We start from the raw sequence: 23,433 nt of genomic DNA, 5'->3' as shown, positions 1-23,433 counted from the left end.
CCTCCCCGCCGTCCCCTCCCTTTCTTCCATGTTATGTCGCATTTCCCAGCCTGCCCACCTCTCCCTTGGCCGGCCCGTGGTCTTCCCGAGTCCCTTCCAAGGCTGGAGCGGCGGGCAGGCTGCGGGCTGGGCGGCGGGGCCAGCGCTCGGCGTGGTGAATCAGGCGACGGGGTAAAGCAGGCTTGTTCCCGGGCTGGTGAAAGTGTGCCGGGGAAGCGCGGCGGGTATTTACCTCCCCGGGGTTTGGCTGCTCGCAGGCTGGAGCTGGGAGGAAGCAGCGACGGCAGCAGAGATGGCGCGGCTGGTTGCAGTCTGCCGAGACGGGGAGGAGGAATTCCCTTTCGAGAAGAGGCAGATTCCCCTCTACATCGATGACACCCTTACGGTGAGTGCCTGCGCCCCGCCGAGCACCCCGAGTCCCGGCATGTCCCGCTCGCACCGTGTGCGGGCGGTGTGTTGCAATTCCCCGGCGAGGCCTTTTCCCCAGACAGGCCTCCTAGGCTCCTCCTTTGCTCCTGCAGCGTTCATCTTCGGGACTTTGCAACACTTCGGGGTTAGCAGCGCTTAGTGTGGCAACTTTTTTATCTGATTCCCTGCTCCAAAAACATGCAAACCGCACACTAAGAAAGTTATTGCTGTGTCGGGGCCTGCTCATAACTTGTTTTCAAGTGACAAGCGTGCCTCAGTGCCCAAGCCCAAATGTGGAGCAAAGCCATTTTTCAGTTAATAAGGAAGGGAGCCGTATTAACGTTAAAACCCAGGTTTACAACTAGGTAACTACTATACCCTTAAATAGGCAAGAAAGGGCTACAGGTGTTTTTGAAAGCTTTGGCTTAAAGTAGGGCCTATCAGGTCTGTAATAATGTGCCACCATGTCTACAGCAACAAACCTGAGAGAGATTCAATTTCACTGTATTATTCTGGATTGAAAAACATGGAGTTTTTGCCATTTCCAGAAGATGCAGTGGAAAAATGAACTAAATGCACCTTGGAGGCTCTCTAGTCTCTCTTTTCCTCACATGTCTAGAGGAAGGCTCAGAAATTGCATCAGAGCTGAACACAGAGCAAATGGAAAAAAAATTCTCTAACTAGGTGGTTGTTGTTTAATTCTTAAGGTGCAAAAATATTGGGTTGGAAATAAAATTGGACTTAGTGTAATTGAGTATGTCAATTATTCGTATTTGATTTCTGTTGCTGTTAGTGGTGTGACAGTAACTGCTGCTACTTTAAATGGTGTAAAATGTATGTGCTTCAAATTCCTAATTTTATGCTTTAATATGGGAGAATACCTGACTTGCATCAGCCAACTTGATCAACATCATAATGTAATTTCTTCCATCTTCCAGAACAAAACAGTTGAGTATCTTCAGACAGTGTCTAAACCCTCCATCCCACTGTTAAAGATTATCTGTCTCAATCCCATCTGGTTTTGCTACGTTTGAAGAAAGGGTCTTTGCTGTGTTTTAGTTTTGATCGTTATAAATTATGATGTATTATTAATTTACCAAGTATCATCACTGTTTTTTGGTTTTACATAGTCTGTCAACTCTGGTTAACTGTGCTTACGCGAGGCAAAGTTTCCCTTTAAGCTGTCCAAAGCAATATCTAGCTCTCCTAGAGTGGTTGATTACCTGGAAAACCCAGTACTGTGTAGGAATTGTGTAAGTTTTGGGTTTTCTGATGTCTTGGCCACACCTTCAAAGTTATTTTGCCCCTCCATTCCACACGTAGTTTCAGATCTTAGATTTCTTGCTCTCCCCCCCCTCCCCCCGCAACTCCCTAGTAAGAATTACTCATTAGGTTGTGTCAAGTAGAAGACTTACCATGCTCTTGTTACCTTTGTTGCGTTTAATAGGTTGATAGAGAGGGAGTGAAAATTCAGCTATATCAGGCATCAGGTAGATGACTTCAACTGACCTAAAATTTCATTTGTGGTTTAGTTCCAGAGCTTAACTCCAGGCCCAAACTTTGTGCAATTGCACTGTGTTGCTATTATCCTTCTACATTTTACACCAGAGGCAAGCCATACTCATGATTGAAGAAGTTCCTATAGCTGTAAACCAGTTTTGTATCCATCTGGATGCAAGGCATTTATGCAAGTGCAAGTCATCCTCACCATGAAGAAATCTTATCTCAGGTCCATTTTTTTTTTTCTCCATTCTGTTACTGTTATTACAAAGTACTCCCAATTTCTAGGTGGTTTCTGGAAGCTTTTATTAAATAATCTGCAGAAGCAAGTGAATGAACTCTTAGCTTCCTTGTCTCTGAGTCTTCTATAATTTATTTTTTTAAATTCTTAATGAGAGCTATTGCAAGGGATGCAGTTGTGTTTGAAACGTAACTTTACATCTGCAGCATTATCTTTAAAATGTAGCGGTGTTTATTGCTAGTAACTGGCTTGTGTTGACCTCTCTTAAAACTCAAATTTTAAAAATAATGGGACTACTTCTTTTATGTTAGTCAGCTGGAAGACTTAATCTATGCCTTAAGTCTAGAAATAGTAAATCAGTGATTGCAAATTAGTGAATGAATGGCCTATAAAGCTCTTAAGCTTGTACCATTGCTTTGTAGTAGCATAGAAAGCTGTTCAGGTGCAATGTGATACAGTTCCTCAAAATGAATTATTCACTATCACACTTTTCTGTTTCTTATGGCTCAACTAGAAATTAAAGAAAGTTTAAATATTTAACCCTTTTCATTTCTTAAGCAGCTTTTATGGTTTCTAGAAGGCATTCCATTTGATGTGGTATTATAGGATTTTTTTCTTCCAGTTCAGGGTGTGATGGTGGTTGATGTTTAACCACTTAATAAAATCTCATCAGACACATGAATTAATTTAGTCTTTGATAATTTCACTCTGTTGTACAAAACACCTAAGGCTGTTGGCTGATAGTAGGACATGAAGGTGAGGGGGGAAAAATATGCAGATTTATCTTTTCTCTCTGTTATTAGCAGATAGCGCTTTTACTTTTGCATGTAGCTCGTTCCCCATAGAACCAGCAAATCAGCAATGTAGGAAACCTGTAATTCTGCAGCAAAAACTTGTGCTGCTGCTTAGTGTGTGTGGGTCAGGGACAAGGGAGACTGGAAAAGAATTCCATGAGAGGTCAGAATTAGCACTGACTGTGCCACTGTTCTGCACAAAGATAAGGCAGCTGTGCTAATGTTCCAATTCTAGCACATGTGAGATCAAAATATTGCCTTGCTTTCTGACCTTAGAGAATAGATGTTTATTTTGGAGCGACGTTGAGTGCCTGTAAAAGTAAATGTATGAGTTCTCCAGAGGTAGTGTCAGCAATTACAAAGACAGTGGGGAATTCTGTCTTTACTAGACAGTTGAGGGAAGGTGGGGGGAGGAAGAAGGATGAATCGGACAATTCCATTTGGTGGTGATTGGTATTAGTGTTATTAACCAAAGCTGTTATTTTGTCTTTCAAATTTTAAAGTGAACATTCAGTATTCATACTGATAAATTTTGTGTTTCTCAGTTTGGACAAAGATCATCAATTAAACCAGTCTTTACTTGTTTTTCTAGTTGGTTTTATTTTTCTCCGTGGTTGTAAAGTTGGATTTTTGACTGAAAATTATTTTACCGATTCCCCCCCGCTCCCCCCCCTCCCCAAGAAATTGCCCTCTTTGTTGCTCAGTAATTGGAAAAGAAATATTATTAATTACTTATGAGTAATCACATTGTTCTGTAGGCTTAACATTTTACTTTGTGCTTCTTGAGTGTTGCAGCTGCAATTGAACGAAACAAAATATACCTTGGAGTACCTTCTTGGGTTAATACGGTTTTAAATTAGCCTTTGAAGGAGTCGACTCAGTCATTAAACTGTTGTGACTGTTTCTTCATAGCTTTATAAATTGAGTTAGGCTGTTAGATCAATTTGGATCTCTGTGTGTTGAAGTACAATTTTTTTTTTTTTAAACTGAAGCAGGGTCTCAAGTCATGTAGACAGTGTAATAGAAATACTGATGTTCCCTTTAGCAACTTTTGCTTTCTTTATAACAGCTATTTAGGAGCTGCATTTAGAACATTATATTAGTGAAACATTTAGTTACTTTGCTGAAACATTCACTAACTTAAACTGTTACTTTTTTCCTTTCCCAAGTTTCTGATGGTTATGTGAAAAGGATGAGCATTTAACATAATTTCTGTCTGATGTCCCTCAAGAAAGTAAAATAAACTAATGCTCCGTGTTTGACTTTTTTCTGAAAGATCTTTTTTTGTTGGGGTTTTTTCCCTCTCTTTTATAGATGGTGATGGAGTTTCCTGATAACGTGCTAAACCTTGATGGACACCAGAATAATGGTGCACAGTTAAAACAGTTCATTCAGGTAAATACATCCTTTTGTTTTTTAAAAAGGCCATATATCAGATCTTGCTTTCCTTACATTTGTGCTTTCAATTCTCTAGGAGGTTGTCACTCCTGGAATGACTTAAGAAATGTCAGTACCTATATGCAATTACGTATTGGTACCAAAGTACACCAGGTGCATTCTTTTTCTATATTTCACAGCATTTATACACTGTTGTCTTGTCAGGAGGCAATTGCTGCATATCTAATTAGAATTGAAAACTTGAAGCATGAAAATGCATCTTCTGGTCACTGCCAATTTACATTTAATGGAAACTACAGTTTCTAAATACACTTTGATTTTTTTCTAAATACTTTTGAACCGCTTTTTCAAGTGGAAGTGTGCATTGCTTAAGATTGAGTTCTTATGATTAGTACCATACCAAGATAGAATTAATTTGCTAGTTTATAGATTATATACAGTTGCATAGTGGGAGGTGGTTTTGTGGTGCCCCTGAAGCTTTAATTATACTTATCTGCTAACACACTGGCAAATAACAGTAGCACTGTAACACCTGTAGCAAATTAAGAAAATGTGCCACTTGATGTCCAAAGGTACAGGCCAGTTTGCTGATAGGCAGCTTGCATTTCCTCGCTTGTGGTTTGACAGCATTGGTTCAGACATGTGCTGCATATAAAGCAGAGCTGTGTTGTGAAAATAGCTCATTCCTGCTGTTGCTGTAACTAGTACTATTAATTACAAGAAAGAGGATTATTGCAGAGTGATATCACTTGCCAGATTATTTAATGTGCCTGCCTTTAAGAGCACAAACCTTAAATGTTGTCTGATAATAGCTTTACTTTTCATAACATGCATTACATAAAATCAGCTGAAAACATTTTCTCTTTTCAATTGGTATATTTACACGTTCCATGTGATTGATTAGTTTCACTATGTTTTGTGGTCTTTTCTTTCTCTCCCCAGAAGTTGTGACAAGTCATTTCTACAGTAGGAGTGTTTAAGTGGTGTGATACAACAATAATACAGAAAATACTATCGTGGCAAAATAATCCCTGTATAGATACAGCTATGCTTACAAAGCTGTACGTTGTATAACCAGGGAAAAATTACAATTCATACACTGACAGGACTGCTTTTACGGATTAGGTTGGAAAGAGCCAGTAGTGCTGATAATCTAAGTGTAGATGTGTTGATTGATGTGTGAGGAAGGGACTCGCTCTTCTGTTTAGATGTAATTGTGGCAGTTCAGTATTGATGAAGTCCAATCTGGTAATTTAGCAGTTAGATGAAGAAATAGAAGGGTATGTGCTTTTTGTGTGTATGTGTGCCTGGATGTGTTTGACAGAGGAACCAGGAAAAGCTCCTAAAATTGTTTATTGATGTAAGAAGTATTAGAAGGTGTTCTCTTTAATGTTCTATCATTAGCACACATTGAATCTTTGCTACTGAAGTAAAATGTTTCACCCTGAATAGTGATGTGTGCTTTTTTTTTTTAATTTCAGGTATTATAATTGTAATGTAAAATGGCATTTAGCCTTCCAGGAAAAATATTACTAAATTGTCTTGGTCTGAACAGTACAAGTTTGTTGTAAGTGAGATTTTCATATATGCCAGTGAGGGTCCAGGAATTTCCTTTCTTATGTGCCACAGATAAAATGAGTGTGCATAGAGAACGAAAACTTGCAGAGTTGTATGTGAGACCTTTTACAAAAACATCTGTGCTGAGGTGGAGAAAAAAGGGCTTCCTGATAAGGACAGGGAGGCATGCCATTTGTTTGGAAGAAACATTTGCTGATTTGAGTGGTAGGAGGAGGGAACAAGAGGAGGAAAAATATTTGCTTCCTTCCAGAGGAAGAAGACTGTAAGACTTGAAGCAGAATTGCTCCTATGATATTAGCAAGTGTGGTTTTGTTCATACAGGAAGTATTTTAGCTGATCTACAGTAAGACAGTGACCTGAAACTCCGAGCGCTGCATACAGTTTCCACAGGTGTATTTTGATAAGGAAATGCTGTTGAAGGTTGAAGAAAATTTGAACAGTTTAAGATGAGTGTTTGGTTTTTTTAATTATTTAATTTCTTGTTCTTTTTTTAGAGACATAGCATGCTTAAACAGCAGGATCTAAATATTGCCATGATGGTGACATCGCGTGAAGTTTTGAGTGCGCTTTCTCAGCTGGTCCCATGTGTTGGCTGTCGTCGTAGCGTGGAACGTCTGTTTTCTCAGCTTGTTGAGTCTGGAAATCCAGCACTTGAGCCCCTAACAGTAGGGCCAAAGGGGGTTCTTTCTGTAACTCGAAGCTGTATGACTGATGCAAAGAAGCTTTATACACTGTTTTATGTGCATGGGTAAGCGTCTTAGAACTGCTTGGATTATTCTTATGTGGGGAAAAGGAAAGCTAGCTTCTGTGCATTTGACTTGGCAGCTTTCCTGGTGATACTAAATTGTCACAAGTTTGAATCTTAGGGTGCATACTTGTCCTTTACGGACATATTAAACTAGTTATTGCCTAAACTGGTGGAAAAACAAACCCAAAAGACCTAATCTTTCACATCATCAGTTGCAATGCCGTGATTGCAATTGAAAGATACCAATATCAAAATGTTTAGTCATTAATCAGATGTAGGCACTGTGGGGTTTTCCTGATCTCTGGAAGAAGAGTGTTTCTTTGCCCCATTGCTTTTTTATTTTATTTTTTACAAACAAAAATCAACAGCCTCACCACCCCCACTAAAAAAACCTTTCTACTCTTGAGTAGAAAGGTAACACTGAGAAACCTTCTGGGTTTGGCTAGCACAATAAATAGCCTTAGTCTCAGTGCCATTTGTTTCTCAGCTGTCAGTGGACCAAACAGTGACTGCTCACCACAATGTGCATTTGCCTTCCAGTTGGCTTCAGCTCATTCTACTTCTTGCTCCAGTTAGCAGGCCAGTGAGAAGTAGGAAAGGTTAGTGCAGAGCTGGGGGTATTGAGATTTGGAGGGTGAGGCAGTGCAGCTTGATAAAGTGGTTGTAGTGGTTCCCTACACTTTTGAAATAGGTGTCATTGTTCAATGTCTGTTACTTACGAAGTTATGCAATAGCTTTTTGGATGTGGGTTATCTTTGTCTTGCTTGCCAGGATTTGTCTGGAAAATCTATACTGTGTTTTCCTTGCGTACTGCCCGATTGTATGTCATAAGTAAAAATGGGGGACAGGAAGAAAGTTTTAGATGTAATGTTCATTAGCAGTCTTGTTTCTGATACACAAGCTGAATCAATCTCTTCAAAATTTCTCTGGATAACCATGTTCTCAGAATAATACTAAGTTACTTTTTTTTTTTCCCCATAGGTCCAAACTGAATGATATGATTGATGCAATTCCCAAAAGTAAGAAGAACAAGCGATGTCAGCTACACTCCCTGGACACACACAAACCAAAACCTTTGGGGTAAGTTTGTGTTTAACATGCACAATGCAATCTAAAATATTTTAAGGAACCAAACTATTGATACTAATTTATTTTTAAGCATTGGGATAAATTCTTATGCTGTTATCTGTTTGCCAGAGTAGTAATCTCCAAGCTATTTGGATTATAGTAGACCCAAATAGTTGTATGAGAAAGTTAGAGGCACCCAGGAGTTTTGGGCAGCGTGTGTTGAGGGACTTGAGCCTTTCTCAACAGGCTTTCATAAGAAGGTAGTTAGCCCTTTTTTGTGCAGTAAGAGTGATGGTCTTATCAGTAGTATAATACTTACCCACTGCCCCTGCTCACGCTTTATTGACTGGACAAAATTAGTGCTAATAAGGTCTTCTGTAAGATCTGTAGTCCTTCCTCAGTGTGAAAGTTGTCCCTGTGCCCTTTGTCAGAGCTCCCTAAGGCAACTGGTGATGCTTTCATGTAACGTTTAAGGCCACTCTATGAAATCAGCTGTTTCCCAAAACTTGCTTGTTAGTTCTACGTTCCACCTGTTCCATTTTTGCCTCTTGGCTTTTGGGTCTTTTACTTGGTGGGGGGGTGTTTTGTGTGGTGTGTTTTTTTTTGTTTTGTTTTTTTTTTTTAAATGAAAGTATCCATGTTTAATTTCAAAACCAGTTGCCAAAACCCAACTTGGTCATTACAAACCGATGCTGTCTGATGTGCTTTTTATATCTCATCTGACATAACTTGGAATATAGTCTGCTCAGGCATGGATGGGTTCTGCATTGTGCTATAAACAATTCTCTAGAAAGACAAACTGGTTTTTGTGCTCTACACCAAAATGATTGATCAGCAGTTTTTCTCACATTGAGGTGAAAGGGTACATGCTAAACAAATGTACATCATTTCGCTTGGGATTATTAAAAATGCCTTGCACAACTGTTAATAAAGGGCTTTATTGTGGTTGAGCTGCAGAGTTAAAACTAAAAATCTGTAAAATGTGTTTTCTCAAAATATGACAGAATGTTTTGAATACACCAGTGAAAAAGATGCCTCTGTGTCTTGAAGTTGAAATGGTTTGTTCTAGCTGGTTAACCAGAAAAACACTGCCTGGAAATCTGTTGTAGATTCGGGGGGGATTCTTGTTTGTAGGGTGTTTTGGTTTTGTTTTTTTAGTGTGATGACCAATAAACTAGACTACTATGCTTAGTTGTAGTGTCCAGGACCTTTTTTAGTCATGTTAAGCATATGACCTGTGCAAGTTTGATCATGGTTTCCAGTTACAGTACATGTATTTTTCTATGCAGACTTGTGTCTCTGGGTTTAGATAAATCCCCTGAGATGCTAGGCATGTGGAATCTGACACTTGATTTTTACTTGTGCTGCTTGAGGTTAGTGGTAGCTAATCATTATCTCCCACTATATTTTGGTTGCAGGCCTTTCATATAATTAGTTTAAAGCTTATGTTACACAAACAAAAGATCATAGGGGTTGGTTTATTTTTTTAAATAAAGCAAATTCAAAGCATTGTGAATGTGTTAATTTTTTTGCTTTGTTTTTAATAAGGTTAACTTTTTCTGTGTAAGAACATATATCATAGAACCTGCACTTACCATTTTGGCAAGGCAGCGCAATTCTGAAACTGAATGGAGAGGAAAATGCTGCCTTTATTTCCTCAATTCATATTGGAATAAATCCCCTTATTTTGAGTGCTGGCAGGTTAATAGGGAATGTGTGGAAGAGCAGTATTTTAATATACTGCAAGTAAAGTTTTCAACTTTATCTGATAACATGGCATGTGGACAATCAGTGTAGTTTGCTGAAGAAACATGGCTTGTACTCTGCTTGCTCAGTCAATACCTCTTTGTTATGCTACAGAAGTGATCAGGGTGTATCAGTACTGATATTTCTCTAAATAAATCTGCTGCCTTGAGTGGAAGCAAATATGCTAACAGCCTAGGCATGGAGGTGTCATAGAATTGTCTTGTAGAACAAATTTTATTTCTCAACTTCAAGCTTCTGCTTGACTTCATTACAAGAAACTTCTTCAGATGAGTTGCATCTGCTAGGCATTTTATACACACCCAAAAGACTTTGAATTGTAATGGTGTGTTTAATTATACAAGTTACATAACTAGCTAATACCACTCAAGAGTTACTTGATGTCCTCAGTTTCAGTGTGCCTGGTTTATGGCTACTCGGTTCCATTCAGGGCGAAGGAGCGTTTTAACGTCTCATAAAGGCAAGCCATATGATCTGGCAAACTAGATAATAGCATACATAAGTACACTTGAGGAGCTAATTATTAAATAGGAGAGCTTCTTCCCCGGTTTTCCTGCTCTGTTGTATCCACACATGAGCTTAAACAGAAATGACCGTTCTGATAAAATGTCAAGTGTAGACAAGCCTGTAAGTAAACATGGCTTGCTATTTAAAGTTTGTTCTTTGCTCTATAAGTGTACTCCTAGCATATCCAAATGTGTGTTGTAAAGGTTTGGAGTTATTTTAACAAATTTTGGAAATTTAATGTAGGTTGGTTTTGGGTTTTTTTTTATGGTGGTAGATGTGTGAAAGTTTGGGGGGGGGTTGTTTTGCTTTTTTTTTCCTTTGGGTTTTTGTTTTGCTGCTTTTTTTTATTAAGTTGTCATATGAAATTTAATCTGCCAGAAGTATTTAAACTTGTATATGTTTATACTTCAGGTAATATTCTGAAAAATTACTACTGGCTTTCAGCTGTAACTTTAAAAAGTCATTGTGAATCTAGGTTCATAAACATGGACAGCAAAATTTGTATCTCATGTCTGACCCTAACTTTACTGGAAGTTAAGGCTTAACCTATAAAGGATTCAAAGTAACTTAAGGAACATGGTAGCATTTTCATAGCATTTGTTTAGGAAAAATAACTAGTTCATAATATATATGGTATAGGTTTAAAAAAAATGTTTTTTAATACTATGTGACAGTGAAGGGAGCAGTAGCACACTCAGTACAGAGAAATTAAGTGCAGATAAGAAAAATAGTGAAGACAGCAGGAAGGAGGAGAGCAAGTGTAGCATCACTTTCCACTATGGACCATTCCAGGGAGCAGTCAGGTAAACTAACGATACTTTATTTTGCTTCTTTTCTAAACCTCTAACAGGATAATGTACAGTCTTTTGTTTCTTATGATTTGTTTTCACAGGGGTTGTTGGATGGATGTGTGGGAGCTCATGTCCCAGGAATGCAGGGATGAAGTAGTTTTAATTGACTCTAGTTGTCTTTTAGAAACATTAGAAACCTATCTACGAAAACACAGGTATGTTAAAAGAATAAACATGCTGCATTTTTTGGTGAATCAAAATGTATGTAGAGTTCACACAATGTTTAAAAGTGTAGAGGATTCTACTGATACCCTTCTAAAACTTAAGATCTAAGCTTTGTGGTGATGGAGAACCTTGCCAGATTGTATTGTAACAGTTGATGAGACTAAGGTAGTGAATAGTGTTTTGCCAGTTATTCCAGGTTATGGTAGGGGAAATGTAGAGCCCTCAGATGAAGTCACAGCTACTTGCTTTAATTTTGTTTGTTAGGATTAAACTACGATTTGCAATTTCATGTGTTAAAACTGTGTATATTCTTTCACTCTTTCACAAGTAGCCAAATCTCTTTGGGACTATGCCGCCTTCTAGGCTTTCGGGAAGGTGTGTGCAATTTCAAAATAACGTCAACTGCACTAATAGAAGCAGATTTTAGGCTTGGTGTTGCTTGTAAATCACTGTTTTAAAACAGTTGTTTATGACTTAGTAGCACTAGTGCTATTAGGTCTCTTTTGCAGGGAATAAATAGGCCACTAAATTATTGTTGCATGTGTATGGTAGCTACTGTGCTGATGAAAAAGTTTTAATTTCCAGCAGTTTCAAGGTTCTGACATAAACGGTGGGGGCACAGATGGGTGTGGGGGTGGTGGTGGTGTGGAAATAACACTTTGGAAACAAAATAATTTTAATCTCCTGTGACGTTAAACATGGTGTTGGCAGCGTTCCTGATGCTAACCTGCAATAATATTGCTGTTTTCTTTCCTTTCACCGCAGAAACTAGCCAGTTATCGTAGTTCTATCAAACATCAAAATATGTTTGACTTAGTGTTCTCAAGTGACTGGACAAACTAGGAAAGGGAAAAACACCATCCAGAGATGGCATGAAGAGCCAGCTTTTCAAGCTGAAAGCTGAAATGTGAGCAGCTTGTCTGACTTGCATTTTTAGAATAATAGAGCAAGAGGTTTTGTAGCTTCTTGAAGATTACTTCCTCTTATAAAACAGAATGAGCTTAATTTGGCTGTATTTTAATTATAACAGACTTCATAACTATTATGAGAAGAGTATAGTTATCTGAGTTATCGCAGGTTTAAATTGAATACATTGTGTTATAAATAAACCTTGTTTGGCTATCTGTGCAGTAATAGAATAATTCAAAATATGTTTAAAGGTGCTTGTAGTGGAAACATCACTCTTATGCAGCAGGCAACAGAGGAAACTTTTTTTTCTTACTGCTTATCACTCACTTGAGTATACTTGAAATAAAGTAACTTTGGTGTGTGTTACTTGAGAGGAATTTTGTCTTGGCTTGTAGTAATGATTCAGGTTATTCAGTATTAGATTTCTAATCTTTGAACAAACATGGAATTGCATATCCATATAGGAATTTCTTCATGTTAACAATTAGCCTGATTTATGCCTTGGAGCATGAAAGTTGATATCCAGACTTGTAATATATGATAGGTAGTATACTACACATAGTAAACTTATGTGGCTTAGAGCCAAAGCCTTACTATTTTACCTTTTGAAGTAACATAAACCTTATGTGCCCTAGTTTAAATATAGCATGCACTATTACATACCACAGTATGTTATAACTTAGACTAAGCGGGTCTAATGTTCTGCTTGAATGAGAATTCATTTCTGTTATGTTCTGTTCTAACACAGGTTTTGCACTGACTGCAAAAATAAAGTACTTCGGGCATACAATATTCTTATTGGTGAGCTAGACTGCAGCAAAGAAAAGGGCTACTGCGCTGCACTTTATGAGGGTTTGCGTTGCTGTCCACATGAACGTCACATACACGTATGCTGTGAAACAGATTTCATCGCACACCTCTTGGGTCGAGCTGAACCAGAGTTCGCAGGAGGGTATGAGTATGTAATTTGCTAGAGTGGGCTATCTAGCGCTTTGCTTCTTTATTTTATTATTGAACGTATTTTGCAAAAGTGATTTTTGCCTCCTTGCTGCATAAGAAACTTCTGAACGTAAATGTTCATATTGAAGTAGACTTTGAAGGGAGTGCTTCAAAGTAGCGAAGATTTTATGTTTGCTTCTGACTTTAAAGTGCATTTCACTCTGAAGGCAAGACTGAAAGAAATTACCAAATGTCTTCTAGTTCGTTTGTGCACTCACTGGGGCCGCCTGCTTTGAGGTGTTCAAAATATGCGAAATAGAAAGAGAACCTTGGTTGACAGTTTTACCAAATGCCAAGTGTTCAATTTAGTTTTGTCGCCATTTGTGTATTATAGTAATTTCTGAACCTGGTTTAGCATCTTAAAATCTTCCAATGAATAATACCATTCGGAGTCCAATAATCTTTAGAACTCAATCTTAACTGTTTGATTAGGGGGTGCATATGCTTTTATAATAACTTATCCTTATATAGATACAGATTAATACTGAAATATTTTTACTTTGTATGGTAAGTACTGTATAAACTTATATGTGGTTTTATTCAGCTTCAGTTAACCAACGCATAAAAGTCTAGGAAGCTGAAATATTTGCTATATGAACTAAATACAAATTATAGGAAACAAAAGAATGGCTGCATCTCTTTGGCATTAAAAATCTGCTGATCCCTCCTGGTAGGAGCAAGCAGAGACTGATGGGGCAACACCTTCAGAAGTCACAGGTTGGAAGGCACAGTGCAGCTTAACAGTGCCGTGCACAGATTAACATGTCAGGAACGTAGTGGTGGTTTTGACCTGGTCCTTTCTATTTTGCATCTGCATGCAGCACAGCAGAACTCGATCGAAAAAGCTGTTCATGCAAACATATCTTCAGTTGTACATAAAGAAAATACGTCATTGAACTGCTTTGATCTCTTGGTAGACTTCCAGCTACTTTAACCATACTATACTTTGGTTCAACTCTTCCTTTAGACGAAGAGAAAGGCATGCTAAGACAATAGACATAGCCCAAGAAGAAGTTTTGACCTGCCTGGGTATTCATCTTTATGAAAGATTACACCGAATCTGGCAAAAGTTGCGGGCTGAGGAACAAACGTGGCAGATGCTTTTTTACCTAGGTGTTGATGCTTTACGCAAAAGCTTTGAGGTAAAAATCAAATTTTATCTAACTTGTATTTGAATTGCAATAGTAACTGTGTGCACTTTCACTAAAATTATTTTTCTGCTTTCTACTAACTTTGGGCTGGAAGGAGCTTCAAGGGTGTTGCGTTCAATCCCTTGTTCACTGCAGGCAACAGTTGTGTAATAGCAATGCATAGCACAACTGAGTTGCATTCTGATATCAAGTCTGCTGGAACATAAAAGATTCAGGCTTGCTTTTACTTTCCAAGCTGCACGTTACAGTACGCTGGATCTTCTGTGTTTTTAATTCACAGTGAAGGTATTTCTACCTGATAGCATTTAAAGTAGCTCTGGCTACAACAGTTTTATTTGTCTTATTAGTAAAAATGGAGGATGTGCTTTTGAATTACAAACACAACTGCTAACTCTTGCATTCAGTGTGTTCCAAATGCACTCTCTAATCCTGTGGGAGCTTGAACTTCAGACAGAACTCCATGCAGTTCCTTTAATGTATGCCAATAGTATACTTCCCCTTCGGCACGCCATAGGTCTTTTTTGTTTTGTTTATCTTCCATTTATAATGACTGTTCTCTCTAAAAACTTCTAAAACGTCAGAGGAAGAAGAACCACAAAATCAATTTGGGAAAGATCACAGTGGAACCCTAATCTAATTAGTTCTTGAGAGTTTCTTTTCAAGTAATTTTTTTAAAGGCTTATAATGCTATGGAAGTGGTGTTGGGCTGGGTGCACTGTGGCATTTTTGTCAGGTTTTGTCTTGATTTTTTTTAATCTAGTAAAGTATGGTGTTGAAAATTCATTTACATTGTAAAACTCAGGTAATTATGCTGGTATGCAAGGTTGGCTATGAATTTGAAGCATGGAACTGTTCTATCTTTATATGGAGTCCTTTTCTAAGGTGAGTGGGAAAGATGATGTCTCCTTTTGGCTTAAGGATTTCCCAGAGTGATCTGGGAGAAGAGACAAACAAACAAACAAAAGCCACAAGACCCAAAACCCGTGAATTTATTTTTACCTCTGTAGCAGCATTGATCCAGAATAGCTTACTAGTTTAACTGTATTCTTGTAACTTTGTATGTAGCAGTGCCATTATGGTATTTGTTCTAAATTTAATATTAAGGAACATATTTAGATACTTGCTATATTCTGAGATATGTCTAATACTTCAGAATTGGACTGCCTAGAAAATCAAGTAGATTTTTCACTGGTTACCCTAGCCAAAAAGCTGCAGGAATTCTGTAGCAGGAGTTCTAAAGTGTTTTTCTGCGCTGCTGTGTTAGATAATCAGAGTATCTACCATGTAAACCCAGATCCAAAAACATGTTCAAGTCTGCAGCTTTTTACTGAAAATTGTGAATTTTGGCTGTAAGTTAAACGCAGCGCTCCCCCCATGCATACATCTTCTCCAGCACTCTAAATATAGTGACTAAATCTGGGTGAGCATTTGTATTCTATAGTCAATAGTTGTGTTGCTGTGACTTTATTATAAAAAGTACTTACCAGCTATTTTCCTCCTCTTTTTTTAATGAATGTAAACGCTTGAGTTGTGTTAACATCTATAAATAGATCTAACCTCTTATAAACAGATGGCTGTGGAAAAAGTGCAGGGTATTAGTCGACTGGAACAGCTCTGTGAAGAATTTTCAGAAGAAGAAAGAGTGAGAGAGCTTAAACAAGAGAAGAAACGCCAAAAACGGAAGAACAGACGGAAAAATAAGTGTGTGTGTGAGATCCCAACTCCTTTGCAGGCAACAGAAGAGAAGGAAATAAACCAAGCAAAGGTAAATATTGATAGCTGTGGCTTTCTGCTGGTGTTAAATAACTAGATTTCTAATTTGGTGCTTCATTCGTCAGCTCACTGTTCCGTGTTAGAGTTCTTGAGAGGTTTTTACCATATTTCAGTTTTGGGAACTAGTTTTTGACTGCTAGTGGAATTTAATAGTTTTCAGAATAGTACAGTCTTTTTGTAAAGTGGTTGCGTGGAACTCCTTAGCTTTTGGGTGTTTGGTGGAGTTTTTTGTTTTGTGGTGTTTTTTGTTTTGTTTTTTAAAATCCTAAATCTAGGGGTCAGGTTATGCTCGAATATTTTTTAACTATTGTTTCTTAAAGGTCACTTAGAATATAGGAATTCAAATGCTAGTTGTAGACAGTTACCATTAAATTTTTGGGGAGGAGAAAGCTTTAATTGACTAAGTAAGTGTAATTATTATTCTAGATCTCTTGACTGAACTTAATGGGCTAACTGTAGGTCATAGTATTGTGGGAAAAGTTTGGAGGTTTGTTTTGGGTTGTTGTGAGTTTTTTTTTTTTTTTAATTGTACTTCTGAAGAATTATAAGCAATGCTGTAGCTACTGTTAGTCAGTGTCAGCTGCTTTTTCTTGTGGAAAGAGTATCCTTTGTAAAGATGCTGGCTGAGCTACTATCAGTACTTGCAAGTATTTTTTTGGTTTTGTTTTAAGGAAAATTCAAACTTCACGGAAAGTAGTTGCAAAGCCTGTGGTAGCACCGAAGAACCTAACAATTGTGTAGAAGTAATTGTTACTAATGAAAGCACTTCTTGCACCTGTCCTAGCAGTGGTACCCTATTAGGTTCACCTAAAATCAAGAAAGGTATGTTAAGTGTCATTATTTTTCATTTTTAAAAGCAAGTACCATTTGTGGGATAAACAGCGCTCGGCTATTTTTAAAAATAACCTTCTAAAAAAACCCAAACTTCCTTGCTAGAGGCATAACTAAAGAATATGCAACAGCTACAGTGACCGTAACTTTTCACTTTGTCTCAGGTTTATCTCCACATTGTAATGGTAGTGACTGTGGCTATTCATCTAGCATGGAGGGCAGCGAAACAGGATCTCGAGAGGGATCAGATGTGGCCTGCACTGAAGGCATTTGCAACCATGATGAAAATGGTAGGTTTGGTAAGAACTTAATATTGGTTTAGCATCCACAAAACTTAAGCATCTGAGAAGAAAATTCCCTATCTTTTGCAGGAGATGATTCATGTGTCCATCGCTGTGATGACAAAGAGGAGGATGGAGATAGCTGTGTGGAATGTTGGGCTAACTCGGAAGAGAATAACACAAAAGGCAAAAACAAAAAGAAGAAAAAGAAAAGTAAAACTTTGAAGTGTGAGAATGAACATGTAAGGAACATAGCTATTCCAGACTGCTTATTTAAATGCATGCATTTTAAAGTAGTTACAAAAGCATTTCAGGTTTCAATTGTGACTAATCCTGTAAATGGGGTAACAAGGATCTTCTGCTACCTCTCCATCCAAGCGTTGACATCGAGGTCCTTCCTAGAATAGGTTGTGGCAGAAGGAATCTCTTCTCTCCTGTGTTCCTAAACATGTGCACTTTTGCGCACTCTCAGTGAATTAACGTGCCATTCCCCCCTCCTCCCCAGGCACACACATTTGAAAAAAAATATATATTCTTGCTCTCTTTTTGAACTTTTTCCTTTCCTCTTTCCCTCTGCTTCCATCTGAAACGTGAATGTTTCAGGTTTAACGCTGCTAGTAGTTCATTACAGGCTATTTTCAATTTTAGATTCAGAAACTTGGAAGCTGTATGGCAGATCCAGGTAACAGAGAGACCTCAGGAAATATCATGCACACAGAGTTTCATCGCGACAAGACCAAAGACACACATGCTGAAAGCTGCTGTAGCTCAGAAAAAAGTGGGCAGCAGTTGCCTTGGTTTGAGCATATGAAAAATGTGTCACAGTTTGCAGAACCTACAGAAATGTCACTTGTTCCTGATACTGGAAAAGGTGCCAAGAGCTTAGTGGAACTCCTTGTAAGTAACCCCTTACTTTGAATTTTAGGTTGTAGCGTACTGCTTTAAATCCTCGGGATTGAGGATTGGGGTTTAGAGCTCAAATCCCACAGAACAACTGTTACGAGAGAGAATGTAACTGAACCCGAGATTCATAGCTTACTCTCCCAGTGTTTAGTTTGTTTGCTTTTGCATGTTCTCTGTAAAGTATATAACTCGGATGCTTTGCAGAGGAGGAGAAATTGCTTGTCACTGGAATGCAAGTGACAGAAGTTGTATTATGAGAATTCATTATCAAGGATCGTATTATTCCATAAAATGAAGCATGCATTATTGCTGCCTTCATGCCTCAAATATTACTTCCCACTACAGGCTTCTCCTTGGACAACTTTCTTCTCTTTCCCTTTCCTTCTTCTCCTTCCCCTTGCTTTACATCCTTTTTGTTTCTTTTTTTCTTTTTTTTTTTTTTTAATCTCTGATAAAAGCCATCCTCTTTCAGGGGAAATGTGCTAAGACTCTGAAGCTTATTCCAGTAGATTTTGTGACTGTATAGGCTGCCTCTTACCCAAAAAATAGCAGACCGTTGCGTGTGAGTCGGGTGTCTGGATTAGCCAGCTAAGCCTTGTGGTGTCATGATGTGAAGGCTGTGTCTTTAGGGCAACTGTAGACAACGTGAACAGTTGCCAGTCAGGTGTACTGCACGGGAAGGGCAGTGCTTGAGTTCTTAAATGCCTGTTTTTGTTTGTAGGATGAGTCTGAATGCACTTCTGATGAGGAAATCTTTATCTCACAAGATGAAATACAGTCCTTTATGGCAAACAACAAGTCTTTTTACAGCAATAGAGAACAATACCGACAGCATCTGAAGGAGAAATTTAATAAATACTGCCGCTTAAATGATCACAAGGGGCCCATTTGTAATGGTTGGTTGACAACGGCTGGAGCGAACTAAATACAATAAAATAGCTCTGTCTTTCACTGAAATTCTCAAGATGACTACTGCGCCTTCTCTTTCAAAAACTTAATTTAGTGACTTACAGCAAAATTTTATCTTAAATTAATGTGATTCTTTTTTTTCCTTGATTTTTTGGGGGAGGCTGGTGGAGGTGATTTCATTAATTTTGTTCTTTCTTCAGGCTTGTATCTTTAGTTGAGTAGCTGTGCAAGCCTCTCATAATTTAAGCCATCTCTTTTCATTAAATGTTTCTCTTACTGTGAGACTTACAAAAAGCAAACTAGTGGCAAAGTAATGTTGTACCTATAATTCTGTACAGAATGACAATGAGCTGAATATAAGATTTTACAAAGTAGACATCCATTTGCAAAATGTTTTGGATGTAATATGTTAAAGCGCAATGTGCAAAATTTAAATAAAGAATATTTATTAATATGCATAGTAAAAGTTGGTGTACGCGTTTCTACTTTAAACGCTCCTTCCCAGCAGTCTGAATTCTTGCTGTTCAGATGGACAGCTGTCGTTCCAGTCCGCGTAGCTTCACGGAGGTAGGTGTTAAGGTGAATAAACTTGCCAGGGAGAAGTCCAGATCCTTCAGTGGTGCTCATGAAAACCAGCCCACAGGGCTGTGTGATTCTCCACTGGCGTGTGGCTTAAAGATCTTCAAGTTAATTGCCAAACAACCTGGCTCCCTGGTAGCCCGGTTGTGTCGATATGGCTCTGCACCCAACCTGGCTGGCACTACTCGGCGTCAGGTGGCTGCTCCGCTTCCAAGATTTTGGATAATGTATCGGCGCTATGCGGGGCTGTCCGGGGTGTGTCTGAACAGCGTTGTGCTGTGTGGACGTGCTGTATAAATCCTGACATTGCTGCTGTGCCTTAGGTTGGCGTGTTCAGTTTGGTGGTGGTACCGAATTTGTTGTGAGCATGCAGCCTGTACCATTTTTGGGGCTTAATTTTTTCACCAAGACAATGATGCCAGTGAGGTAGGAGGCTGCTGCGCTCATTTTCCTTCTCACCTAACAACAGATGAAGCTTCTGCATGAGCCCATCAGAATGTAATCAGACAAAAAGCAGGTTTTCAACACACCTTGATGTTTTCATAACGGAGTAATGAGCTCTGAGGACAGAACAGGAGTGCTTTTGCATAAACATCCTTTCAACCATATCTTGTTCTCACAAACATGGTACCTGACAAGTGGTGAAGGTATGGGATGTGGGAGACTAAGAAAAAAGCAGTTTAAAACCTGGTACTAAGTCGACGAGATGGGCGGTGGTGGTACGGTTCTGCACGGTAAGCATCCGAATTCAGCTGCCCTGAGATGATTTCTGCGGCCCTTGTTCCTGGAAGCTGTTCTATATTGGTGTGTATCTAGAGGTGGAAGCTGTGTGTTGTACAAGGGCAATTCAAATAAATGTAGGAATTAAAAATGATGCATACAAATGGAAATCAAGAGATAAATGTCATCATCATAAAAAAGCCCCAAATAACTTTCATATTCAAAGGACACCAGGCTCTGTTAATGCACACCCCAACTTCGTTATTTTCACAGAATCATTAAGGTTGGAAAAGACCTTTAAGATCATCAAGTCCAACCATTAACCCAACACCACCATGCCCACTAAACCATGTCCTGAGGTGCCACGTCCACATGTTTTTTGAGCACTTCCAGTGATGGTGACTCCACCACCTCCCTGGGCAGCCTGTGCCAATGCTTGACCACCCTCTCGGTGAAGAAATTGTTCCTAATCTCCAGTCTAAACCTCCCCTGGCGCAACTTGAGGCCATTTCTTCTCGTCCTGTCGCTGGTTACTTGGGAGAAGAGACCAACTGGTTTTTTATAGCTGTTTATAAAATCAGCTGTAAAAAATAGGTTCCCGAGTGAGCTTTAGCTTCATAATTTTTTCCAAGTTAACTGGTAATACTAATAAACAGTCCCTTGGGATATTAGTTAAGATGCATTTACATATTTTTTAACTCCGTTACAAAACACAGAAAAAGACTATGATGATATGAATGCTTTTTTTTACATGATAATGCCTAGATTTTGGTAGCAGCTGCCACTGGAAGAAGAGAATTCTGGTTTTGGGGGCAGTGGAAGCGGAATTACAGACTATCATTCCTAATTTCCTCATCTTCTTTACTGTGGTCCCTTAGTTTTTCTGATTAAGGGAGACAGACGGGTTTGTTTTCTTGGCTTTGCTTCATGCTTCAGACACGTTCCAAAGAGGCAGCGTGCCTGGCGATGCTTCGTTTGCCCAGGGTTCTCACGAAGACCCTGAGAGTCAATTCACTGAGAGTAAGAGACAACAGGTACGGACCTTTTTTCCTAGTCCGGATTTTACCTGTGAAATTCGGCTTCATGAAAACGAACCTTCGGCTTCCTCTGAAGCCGCAGCGGCTCTTGCGTTTGCTCTGGCAAAAGGCTGATTTTGCAAAAGGAAGAAGCTTCCATCTTTGACATGAGGAAGGGGAGCGCTTACCGTGGTGGTTTCTTTAATAACTTACTCCGTTTGTCAGCTGCAGGGGAAAATGCGATTAATTCGAAGAGGTGCGCTGCTGGCTGCGCGTTGCTTGTGCGTGCGCAAGGCGCTGGTTCGGGATGGTGATTGTCCTTGGTAATTGCTGAAACCATCACTTCTACGTGGAGTGTTTGTCATTTTGTGCTTTATCAGGAGCTGAAATGACTGGGGAAAAATAAAAATTAATTTCGATCACTTTGTTTTAAACGCCGTGTTACCGCAGACCGCGCGCGGGATTTGGTGCTCGGGGTCGCAGCTGGGAGGAATGCAGCGCGTACCGGACCCGATTCGGCGCGTGGCTGGCCGGGCTGTGACCTGGTCCTTGCCGCTTGCAGAATGAGTGTCTACAATCCTCCCTGTAGGTTTTCTCATGGCCGAGGGCCCCTTTTCACCACAGCAGCTCCCGCGGGCCCCGCACCTACTCGCACCAGCCCCCCAGGAGAATCTCCTGCGCCCCTTGCCCGGCCGGGTGCGATACACCAGTGCTACTTCAGTTTTCTACAAAACCCGAAGAACCTGAATACCTGTGTAGTTTATTCTTTACTTTTTGTTTTTTAATTTTTCAGTGACAGGCTGCACGATCGTCTCGGGGGGGTGATGCTTAGGAATCGGAACTTTTAATAAAGTTCTCCCTTGTTTTGCGTCCGCTGAAAGTGGGGTTAGAGCCGCCCAGCGATGCACTGCTGGTGGGAAAGGGAAGGGGGAGGAAACACCTTCCAGCGCGGCTCCCCCCGCGCGTCCTCGCCGCAAGCCCTTGCCCCCGGTCTGGGTTCAGAGGGCAGCTGGACGCACACGTGGAACCCATCGCGCTCGAAGCTGCAGAGGCTCCGGCTGAGGAGGTCCCCGGGCGGCCCGTGGCTGCAGCGCGTCGCCTTTGCCTCGCTGGGTTTGTGCTCATTTCCTGAACTTCTGCTACTCGTTACTACCAAAGGCGCTTCTGCTGTGGAGGGAATTTGGTCTGTCCCGCTGTTTATCTGCTTTGCAGCTCTCACTAAAGCCCTGGGAGCTCGGGGTGTCAGGGCTGCGCGCCCCACTGCAAGAAGAGTCGCACCCGGGAGAAAAATCCCCAAAAGATGTTTTCCATAGAAAGTCTAACTCCCCATTTCTAACCAACCTGTTCCTTGTGGAGGGTGAGAGTGGCCCATCTGTCTCATTCGAGAGGTGTCCGGGATTTTGCTGTGAGGCTTTCAAAAGACTGCAGCTGGATCCAAGCACCAAAGACCTATTTTTATTTTTCTCCTCCTTGTGTCGTTTGTATACAGCTAGTCTACACTGTCCGAACCTGAGTCCTGGCCCATTTTTAAGTTCCTTGTGCTCTCTGTCTCTAGAGGGGAGCCCGAGTATCGCTTTTTCAGCAACAACGTGCTCACATCTCCGGTACGATCAGGCAGGGAGCTCTGCGCAACCACCGCCCGCCCCGCTCGCGCGTGCTGCTGGCTCCGTCTCCCCCAGCGCTTTGAACACCCGGGGGGTTTGGATGCCCAAAATCTTAGGTTTGATGGAAAGATAATTTTGGCAAGAACCACAAGTGCTTGTCCTCCTTCAGGTCTGCGCAGTCATTGCCCGCGGTGTGGGACTGACTCGTCTTTATTCACACGCGTACGTTTACAGCTCCCGGTTTGCCCACAGCAAGTAGAGAAGCTCTTGCCGGGGCTCGCTGCCCCGTTTCTAACGGAGATCTCTGCTGCTGCAGAGTTTAAACAGAATTATCAAATCCCAACCCTTTCTTCTTTCATAAATTAAATATCTGTACTTTTGTCTCTTCCCTTTCAATCAATTTGTGTCTTCAAAAGTTCCTCCCTGCTCCGTGGGAGGGAGCGTGACAGTCCCTTCACAAAGCTGCGAGCTCTTTCCTCTGATCTCACCAGCCACCATTTCTCCCTCCCAAGCCCACTGCTTGCCTGCCTCGCTGTTTGGTTGCTGGGCCACTGCGCTCGGGCTCCGGGTGCCCGTCCCGGCACCCACAGCTCCTTCCCAGGGCTGTGGGGTTTTGGGACGCAGACGGGTGCTAGTTGGGTGCAAGCATCTCCTCTGCAGTGGGACCCTCTGGCAGCACCCACTCTGTGACTGTGGATGAGCAGCGAAACAGAGTTAAGATTCCTTCAGAATTCTT

The 23,433-nt window shown here is 40.2% G+C and overlaps 1 protein-coding gene across 1 annotated transcript; it reads left to right on the top strand.

Moving 5' to 3' along the window:
- Positions 1-292: 292 nt before the first annotated feature.
- Positions 293-19,176, top strand: GGNBP2 (gametogenetin binding protein 2; the record flags this gene model as incomplete). The annotated part of the gene is made up of 13 exons (XM_082008383.1): positions 293-385; positions 4,258-4,338; positions 6,414-6,667; positions 7,649-7,747; positions 10,899-11,012; positions 12,680-12,883; positions 13,898-14,072; positions 15,652-15,846; positions 16,526-16,676; positions 16,850-16,975; positions 17,057-17,208; positions 17,615-17,863; positions 18,591-19,176. The coding sequence occupies 13 exons, from the start codon at positions 293-295 to the stop codon at positions 18,792-18,794; spliced, it is 2,097 nt and encodes a 698-aa protein (XP_081864509.1). The 3' UTR covers positions 18,795-19,176.
- Between the last annotated feature and the right edge of the window lie 4,257 nt (positions 19,177-23,433).

Source organism: Phaethon aethereus (genome assembly GCF_964289735.1).
Source record: "Phaethon aethereus genome assembly, chromosome: 19".
Lineage (NCBI taxonomy): Eukaryota > Metazoa > Chordata > Aves > Phaethontiformes > Phaethontidae > Phaethon > Phaethon aethereus.
The sequence above is the reverse complement of the archived record's forward strand: the minus strand, read 5'-3'. Positions and strand labels throughout refer to the sequence as shown.